General features: G+C 34.9%; 1 protein-coding gene and 1 long non-coding RNA gene across 2 annotated transcripts; both read left to right on the forward strand.

Annotated features, from left to right (window-relative positions):
- Positions 1–2311: 2311 nt before the first annotated feature.
- On the forward strand, positions 2312–4383 carry LOC122418651 (protein kinase C-like). Its single transcript, XM_043432907.1, has 3 exons — positions 2312–2372; positions 2912–3190; positions 4165–4383. Exons 1-3 carry the CDS (start codon positions 2369–2371, stop codon positions 4320–4322), a joined length of 441 nt encoding a protein of 146 aa, XP_043288842.1. The 5' UTR covers positions 2312–2368; the 3' UTR covers positions 4323–4383.
- A 2829-nt stretch (positions 4384–7212) lies between these two features.
- LOC122418652 (uncharacterized) lies at positions 7213–9489 on the forward strand. The gene is made up of 3 exons (XR_006262568.1): positions 7213–7321; positions 8392–8467; positions 9227–9489. It is a non-coding gene; the product is annotated as an uncharacterized lncRNA (long non-coding RNA).
- The last annotated feature ends 584 nt before the right edge of the window (positions 9490–10073 follow it).

A 10073-nucleotide genomic window follows, 5' to 3' on the forward strand; every position in this document is an offset into this window, starting at 1 on the left:
AGTATTGGAGTCGTTTTTGAGCATCTTCTTCGTTTTTTCGGCATTTTTTTCCTGCACGCTTCCATCGTGGTGGTCTGACTTGCTCAACTGAAAAATAAGATACTATGAGTTAATTATATAATACAAGATCGTATATACTACTAATTATTAAATATATTTCAAGATATCATATAACCTTGTTTGTTATCTACTTTGACTGACGAGGTTGATTTTTGGTCACCAATCCGTGATGAATCTTGTTGGTTTTGGTCACCATTCCATGATGGATTTTGTTTCTGGGCATCTGAAAGAAAGGAAGATTTTTCTTTTCTCTGTTATATACAGAAAGAAGAGATGCCGATACTTTCAAACGATGGTTTAAAATATAGTACTCACCCATTTACAGAGCAGTTTCGTATTGTTATTTTTTAAGAGCACACAACTATATTTATTCAATATTCAAATTTTATAGTCAAAAACACATGAAAATTTGAATTAAGCAGAAACGTATTTGTCGCACCCTAGTAACACCGCGCTCATCAGTTGCTGGTACGGTAATGAGTATTGCACAGTGGAGTACGGTCGACATCCTACGATAATGAGCGAATCTAATTACAAATTCGACATTCCAATGCAATCTACCTGTAATATTATCTTATCATTTCACATTGCATTGATGGCGGTGGGTATGAAGGTATAAACTCCATCGGTCTTCTATATTCAGGTTTAGGTTCACGATATCCCAAAAAAACAGCATGAATGCTGAGAGAAAAAATTGGAGACACGTACATTTATGTCACCTGGACAGTAATCTCAGTGAAACCCCTACGTGTTACTCATGTAGAGATCTTTGCACAATTGTCCTCATCAAATATTGATTAAACATAATGTATGAATAATTGTCCTATTATAATGTATGAATAATTGTCATAAAAAAATTAACCCTATAGAAACTATCAAAAAAAACCAATGCACGATGATTTTAGAAGAATCTCTCGGAACTTGCTTCAAATGAGCAATTACGATAAAAGTTATAAAAAAACTATTTCAAACGTAATGAATAAAATAAACTTGCTGAATCATGATAATGCATGAAAAACGTTTAGTTCGAAAGGAACAAAACGTTGTCAAATAATAAAAGTAAAAGTGACAAGTACATCGGATGACGAATGAAAAAAATTACAAACATAATGATATTATAAAAAAAATGAAGGACAAAGAAATTACAAATGAAAAAAAAATAAGTAGCAAAAAATTATGAACAAAACAATAATACAGAAGCATTCGGAAAATTACGAGCATGAACAAATTACCCGCCGATGAAAAATTACCGATTCAGATGCAAAGTTGTCAGAGTGAATTTTTGCTAAAATTAGAATCACAAAAACAGACAAAGAAAAAAATCACAAACGAAAAAAATGCAAAGAAAAAAATTACAAACGAAAAAAATTACAAACGGAATAAAATACAAACGAGAATAATTACAAACAAACAAAAAAATTAAAACGAAAAAAATTTATTCATTAGGTTTTGAACGATTCCCGAAATATTCTGATAAGATGATTGAGTTAGTAGGATTCACGTAATAATTTCGTGTAAACGTAGTCTCCAATCTTAAAAAATTCATGTACGTTTGAGGTCGTGTGTGAAATATTGGCGATCTACACTACCGATGGCGGCGCTCGTGTCCCTCGGAAAAATAGCGCTATTGGAGTGCAATTTTGACAGTTGTGCATGATTTAGCATTGGAAACATGGACCAGTCGTATTTAAAACTCCGACAAATTTATGAATACATACATTTTTGCTGATAACTGCTCCAAAAACCACTTAACGACATTAATATTATGTGACAGGTTGTCTGCTTTGCACTCCAACAGCAGTTCAAGAAAAATCCGCTAGGCGTTGCATGCTTAGTGTGGATCGCCAATTTGGAGCGCAAGTGTGACAGCGCTAGCGATTTTTGCACTTCTCTGTTTCCTCTCAAATAATTTATGCAAAAAGAAATTAACGACTTTCGTAATATTCATTCATTCATTCAAGAATTAACAGAATGATTTTCGAAATGGATCTAATTGACATTTCATTCAATGCGAGTTTTGTTTAATATGAAATCGTTACCGACTGAACGTCTTCATGATATACTATCGCATGGTTGGTAAATATCTTGAAGATGGAGATCTCCGTAAATATATGGTTCATGGTCAACGCCACGCGCGGCAAGATACCGCAAAGCAAATGAAAATCAAAACGACGCGGTGACTACAACAATGGCTGTACAAGGGGACGACGTAAGTACTACACAATATACTCATTTTTCATTTCATAGTTATAAATAATAACGAAGGTGTTTTTTCTTTATGTTTTAGGTCATACTGGACGACATCGATATGGGTGAGTTTTTGATATTATTTTTTTTTAGTTGTTTTTTCCGTGATGTTCAGTGAGTATGAGCATGCCGCGTTTAACTTGGACGCTAACAACGTTAATAGCGTTATGTCCGCGTCAGCGTTAAAGTTAAACGCGTTCATACTCACTGAACATTACGGAAAAAACAGTTTGTTTTTTCCGTGATATTCAGTGAGTACGAGCACGTCTAACTTGGACGCTACAACAGCGTTACGTCCAAATTAAACGTGCTCATACTCACTGACTATTACAGAAAAAACAATCTACACAGTTTGTTTTTTTCGTGACGTTTAGTGAGTATGAGCATGTTTAACTTGGACGTACGCTGACAACGTTAACAGTGTTACATCCAAGTCAGTGTCCAAGTTAAACGTGTCACGGAACAAACAAACTGTGTTCCATAATTATTGGCGTGAAGCCAGAATGTAACTCAGTTTTGCTACGAAACTTTTCTAGCAGTAGACTATTAAAAAAGTTTTGTAGCAAAACTGAATTACAACCTTCTAACATCATTTTTGTTTCAGCGCTTCATGATTACAACCGAGACCAACGGGGACCAGGTGACATAATCCACAATGAGGCACAAATCGAGAGCGACTACCCACTGCCCCCAGGACAGCGGCCTCCTCCATCTCCACAGCCTGATGCTCTGGAAAATAGGCGACAGCTGCCCCCTGATCAGCCTCCGCCAAATAATCAGCGCCAGTGTGAGCCGATGGACCAGCGTGGTCAGAATAGGCGCCAGCGACAACCTACAGGTGGACAGCGACCGCCAGTGAATCGAGTTGGGCCACGCCGAGGAGGTGAATTTTAAAAATTACTTCTATTTTCTCTCTTTTTTTATCTATCCCTTTTACTTTTGCTTCTTCTTTTTTTCCAAGATTGTGTGCTACATTTCCTCTTTCTGTTACTTTGACAATATGACATGCTTCATCCTTTCTTTCTTCAATTCTTGAAATCTTTCTTTCGCTGTAATCATTTTTCCTGCCTATTTCAAAATTCTGTGCTCGCGTTTCTCTTTTTCTTATCCTTCACTTTTTCTCTTTTTTATACTGATTTATTTCTCTGACTTCCTTCGTTCTCTTTTTTCAATATTTATAATCATGTGCTTCATTTCTTGATCTTTTCATTCTCTTTTTCAATTCATGTGCTCTATCTCCTCTTTCTCTCTCTCTCTCTTTATTAATAACCACGTTGTTCATATTTCTTTTTTCATTTCCTGGAATCTTGCTTTTTTAGCTTGAATCATTTTTCCTGCCTTTTTTTATGCTTGTTTTTCTTTATGTGCTCCCCTTTTTCTCTGCTTTTCTCTGTGCTTTTTTCCGCTTTTTTCATTGCTATTCGTTGAATTTAATCATTTTTCTTGCCCTTTGTTCATCATTTTATGTTTTCACCTTTTCTTTCTTTTTCTCTTTCTCTCTGTGCTCCTTTCGTTTTCATTTGTTCACAATTCTATTCTTGCTTTTTTCATTTCCATCTCCTCTTTCTCTTCCTTCATCTTCTCCTTTTGTATTTTTTTCATTTTTTCGATTCGTGTGCTTCACTTCCTTTTTCTATCTCTCTTCATCAATAATCGCTTTTTCATATTCTGAAATTTTTTTTTTCGCTTTATTTTTCTCGCCTTTTTTTCATCAATTTTATGCTTGCTTTTTTCTTGTGCTCCACATTTTCTCTCTTTTTCTTTTTCTCTGTTCTTCTTTCGTTTCTTTTTTCATTTGCATGCTATTTGTTTTTTCTGTTTAATAAGGATGTGCTTAATCTTTCTCTTTTTTTTTAGGTCGACAGCAGAGGTGGGCATACCACGAACGCGCACATCGCAATGCGATGGCCCGTTTAGTTGATACGTTGTATCAGATCTCTAATCCGTACCGCGGACGGCGCATTGGGCTCAGCCATTATGACCATGGGCCATTGACCGATAATGAAAAAAATTGATATCGATTAATAATAAAAATGAAAAAATTTCGAAAAGTTGATTAAAATTAAAAAAAATTCAAGAAGTTAATTATCAAAAATATAATGATGTTTTATGTTAAATATAAAAAATGTTTAAAAAGTTGAATATTTTAAATATTTATAATAAACAAAAAATTGTTTGATTTATTGTCGTTTTCCTGCTCATTTTTGCTATCCTCCTGCGTCGGTTATGATCCATTTTTATTCTGATTCTCTGTGCTATCGCTGGCAATCATTTTCTTAAACTTATAACTAAGTTTTTCACAATGTTTGACTATCGTGAAGAGTTAGTAAAATTGGACACACTTTTCCTTTTTTTAAATTGTATGTAATAAATTTGAGAAATTTACATTTTGACCAACATGCAGTGCTGCTGTATTGCCAGCATAGGGCAGCAAAAAAAATTGATTAAAAAGAGAAAGAGAAATAGATTGGAAGTCACATTCTAGATGAATCCCGATCTCGGGACCCTCAAATTACAATCCTGCAACGCTGACCACTGCATTACGATGCTCATTTGCTATGGAATGTGTAGTCAAGTCACCCGAGATTGAGCCTTCCTCGACAACCATGTTTCCTTCCAATTCTTTTTAGCTCCGATTTGACATCCAAAGCACTGAACATTTCCTGGGTCATATGGATTGAAAAAAAAATTGATTACGAGTGAACCTCGACCCCGTAACCTTCGAACTGCGAACCCGTTACGTTGACGACTACACCACAACACGCTATTTTAGAATCATGCGAACAAAACTTATAATATATATAAATCGTGAGTCATATCAAAAAGCGTGGTCAAACGTCTTTTAGCATCCATGTTTACGTGCAAGCGGATAAATTCATACAGCAGATACGATAAACCATTGGTGGTGATAAGAAAAATATCATGAACGAATTATAACCAAATTTGAAGTGAAAAAGCAATAAAAACATATCGTTGCAAATTTTTTCAACGCTCCACTATTCTCGAATCTATAAAAATATGGATCATGAAGTTGATTAATTAATAGATCGTATTAGGGAAAGCGATATGAACTATGAACATAGTTTTATAAGAAAATATTTTTGTTTTAACATATCCACCCATTTCACCTTTTATTTTTCTTTTTTACATCGAAATTTCATACATAAATGACTGGACAATATAATGATATCTAACCACAATGCGAGCTGCTGATCCCTCAAAAACGATTTTCTGGCATTCCTTACAGAAAAACTATTATCTGTACATCGCTCAATATTTCCATTCAGATGAGAGGAGAAAGATTTTTCAAAATAAATTATTACAAGAACTCGATTTATTATATACACGTTTTTATTGTAAATAATTATCATCATCATCATCATTATCACCATCATTATTACAATTGTTGTTGTTTTGTTGTTATTATTATTATTGAACACCAATTATTCACGTCACTGATAATCCACTTACTAAACATTTTGATTTTTGATTGAAATACACTCTGTACAGAACAGCACCTTGGGGATCATAACCTCACACGTCAACATGACGTGCAGCTGCGAAAACAAGTCTCGGATATGTGTCTTATGTATATATATCGACGAAAACGCTTATTGCGACATCTGTACCTTGTATCTACAACTATCTTACATCATTTTTTTCGGCTAGTGACTTCGGCCGACCGGAAATGGTGACGACGGCCATTTTCGGCCAACCTAGTCCCTACCCCTCCTATACCCCTCTTGCCATCCAGACTGTCAAATTTATGAACACTGTTTATGTGCCTGTTGACGCACATTGCATCAACGTCTCAATCTCTTCTCTACTAAAATAAACTCGTTCATTGAAAAAAAGGTAAGTTTTATTCTTATGTTCACAGCATATTCTTTACTTGTATTTTTAATGGTTAAAAATCGTTGTGGTTTCTGTTTCAGCGCAGTGCTCTTATATAGCAAATCTACGAAGCCGGCGAAAATTCAACAAAAAAGTAAGTCCACAATGTTTTTAAAAGTTTTATTAACAAATTAGTGAAAAAACATACTGTTATGGTTTTTTGTATTGTAAAAATGTAAATTCTTGAAGTTGGATCTTTTTTTTGCACAATGGTAGGTGTTGATAGATAGATTCTTTCTATAGGTGCAAAATCTAGACGCTGTTGGATATTTAGTTTTTAATAGATACTTCCTATGTGCTAAATATAAACGCTGCCAGATGTTTATTGTTCTCAGAAGTTTGGAGTACTATTTTTTTCAGCAAAACTGGAAGTTTGAGCGAGCTTAAGCCTGCTCCACACGGTCAATAATATTGCGCAATATAGGTGATTGCACAATATTATTAAATGTGTAGATGTAGTATTGAAATATTGCGCAATCATTGAACAAAAGTTTGAGCTATCTTAAATTTATGGCGCACTACACACCATACAAACTTATTGTGCAATATTACTGTGCAATATTATTGACAGTGTGTAACGGGCCTTAAATTTATGGCGCCCCACACGCCGTACAAACTTGAAAGTGCAATATTATTGAATGTGTATGAGCCACCAAAGTCGTTCAATTTCAATTCATCAAACCGATTTTTAAAGGGGATGTGTTGTTCAGCTATGAAATCTCAATCTTCATTTTTCGTGTCAATGTTGAAAAATCGGTGAAAATTGCGCGGAAACATGAGCGAAAGCGGCCGAGCGCGCGAGAATTCTCTCGCGCGCTGACTATATACATAGTCAAGTAGTGGAGGTAGGAAAACAACAGCAGTAATGCGAATATAGTAATACCAGCGTGCTGAGCGCCTTCCTTGTTCCTTGTGACTGCTGTTCGACCCCCACCACTCGACCATCTTCGTGCGCTCGGCCGTTATCGCTCATGTTTACGTGCAATTTTCACCTATTTTTCAGTATTGAAACAGAAAACGAAGATTGATGTTTTATACCTAAAGTCTTCTACTTTCGAAATCTGTTTGATAAATTGAAATCGGATTACCTCCAGAACATCGAGCCTCACTGTGAAATATGGTACAAAAAATTTCTGACTGTAATTACGCAGAAACTAATTAACTTAAAGTGTCTGGGTTTTGCACACAGAAAGTACCTATCAATATGGACTTTTTCGCGAAGGGTAACTCAAAAAATGGCTCCGTTACGAATTTTTGGTTTTCATGAGTTTTCTCCTTTAAGGAGGTTGAAGCGTATCTTATATTAAAACTATTTTCCAACTTTGCACATTAAAATTTTTGAAACAGAAAGCTTAAGACAGTATTAAACTTCTGGCGGGATAGGCCGATGATTCACCGTCGTGAAATTGAGATATTTATTGTTTAAGTTTGCAATTTTTTGAAAGCTTCCATAAGAGCCCATGTTTAACCTTGTCATTTTCAACAATGAATATCTCGATTACTAGGCGGTGAAACCTCTCCAAATTTTTCACACATAATTAAGCGCTATTCAAGAAGATTCACGTAAATTTTCAATTCATTAATTTGGAAATATAAAATCTAATGTATTTTTTGTATGATATCCTATATATATCGCTTCAACTTCCTTAATAATTAACCAATTGGGGTTTTCCAAGTCTCATCCTCTTTGTATTTTAGTTCTCTACATTTACTCCGTTGGAACCATTGGCATTGCTCCATCGGTTTTCCTTTTATTAGCAAAAAAAAAATAATGCGATTTTTTGCACTTAATAATTGTTTATAAAAAAAAATGAAAATGGGAATTTCGAGTTCAATTTCGTGCAGTTAGGTCCTGGGGGTTGTTTCGCGTGAGATGGCACCAGTAGTTATTCGCTACTATTTTTGTCAAAAAAAATCTTTATTTGCTTGGCCTAGAGTGGTGGAGGTCGATAAGAGGTTTTCGCTCGGCTGCTCTTGCTCATATTTGGGTCTACTTTTCGGCTATTTTTCAATATTTAGACGAAAAACGACGATTAACATTCTGTAGTTGGACACTTCTCCTTCAAAAATCAGTTTTATAAATTGAAATTGGACGACTTCCACAGTATCCAGTTTTGTTGATAGAAATTGTACTTCAAATCAAATTTCTGTGTTGATTAACTAAAAAACTAATTATCCTACACCTTCTAGATTTTGCATAGAGGAAGTATCTATCAATACCAACCATCGTGCAAAAAAGAAAGATCCAGCTTCAAGAATAGTAACGGTATGAATTTTTGAAAAAAAACGCAATTTATTCAGGTTTTTTTCCGCTAATTATTAACAATTAGGTCGTTAATTCAGGGTTCATTCTCTTCGCATTTGTATTCTATACATTTTGTCTCATATACTTGCTTTTCCATAGCTCTATTGGTTTTCATTTTAAGCGAAAAACCAAAAAAAATGCGTTTTTTCACTAATTTGTTAATAAAAAATAAAATAAAATAAGAATCTCGTGCCCAAAACTATAAATTTAAAATTAGGGGGCCATTCCGGGTGTGATAGCACTCGTGGTTACCGGATCGTATATATTTTGTCAAAATCTGATGATTCAATAGTTTCGTTTCCTGGCAAGAACCATTAGCGTAATGGCTTCTGCACACTGTGAGCGATGAGCGATCGAGAGATAGCCAATGAGGGGCTCGTGACGGATGTGACGTCTAGAAAAGCAGAGCGCTCATTGACTGTCACTCGTCGCGCATCGCTCATCGCTCGGGAATTGCGTCCGTATCGCACTTACTGATGTAAAGTATAAAATTTTCTACAATTTCGAAAAAAAAAAACAATTCATAAAAATCGTTTTTCTCATAGTTACATAATCCCATTCGACACTTGAAGTTAGCGTCTGTGGTCAAAATGCAATTCCATCCTTAAATCTAGTGCGTGATTGATCCTAAGCATGTGATGCTGTCTTTTTTTTAGCAAATAATACGTTATTATTAACTTTTTTCTTTATCATATATTTGACTTGTGATATTTTTTGCAGGTTGAGGCCATTCGACTTCTGGAAGCAAAGGCGTGCCACGCAAGTGTGTCATCGCAAAATCTGTTAAAAATTTTAAGCTGCTGTGCGCTTAGTAATAGGCCGCAGTGCGCCAAAATAAAAAGCTGCTGTGTGCAGACTTATAGGCCGCAGTGCGCCAAAATAAACAGATTTTGTACTCCTGATATTAATCAACGTTGTTATACAACGTCTAAAGTTTCATACTTGAAAACGATTTACGATTTTCTGATAACAGGGATCTTCAATACTCCGATATTCATTTGTTTCATTGTTGAATTTCTTGAATGTGTTTCAATAAAATATAAAAACATTTTTAATTTCTTTCTTTCCTTTCCTTTACTCAATCATTCGAAATCAAGATGGCTAATGAGTTCAGATTGAGCTTTGAAGAAGTTATAACTCGTGGAGGTTTAATAGAGGATCGGCACATCGATCGATTTGCTGAACTTCTCAAGATTGCTAACCCTAATTTTGAGATGGAAAATACGTGGAAAGTACAGATTCCTCACTTGATTTCTGCAAAATCTTTAGAGAAAGAACATATTCAGATTTTGCACAGTTGCGAAACTTTTTCTACAAATGAAGGTGGTCATTGGGTATGTAGTTATTTCGATACCCAAAAGATTTATATTTACGATTCACTCAATAGAAAAGTATTACATCCAAATCATAAAACGTTCCTTGCTAAATTATTCCCTTTCTACAATCTGGAAAATGTTGAATTTCCGAAAGTTCAACAACAATTGAATGGTAGAGATTGCGGTGTTTTTTCCATTGCATTTGCAATTTCGATTTTGCACGAATTGAAGCCAGAAAACGTCAAATATTT

This window comes from Venturia canescens, unplaced genomic scaffold (assembly GCF_019457755.1).
Source record: "Venturia canescens isolate UGA unplaced genomic scaffold, ASM1945775v1 PGA_scaffold_25__1_contigs__length_108098, whole genome shotgun sequence".
NCBI lineage: Eukaryota > Metazoa > Arthropoda > Insecta > Hymenoptera > Ichneumonidae > Venturia > Venturia canescens.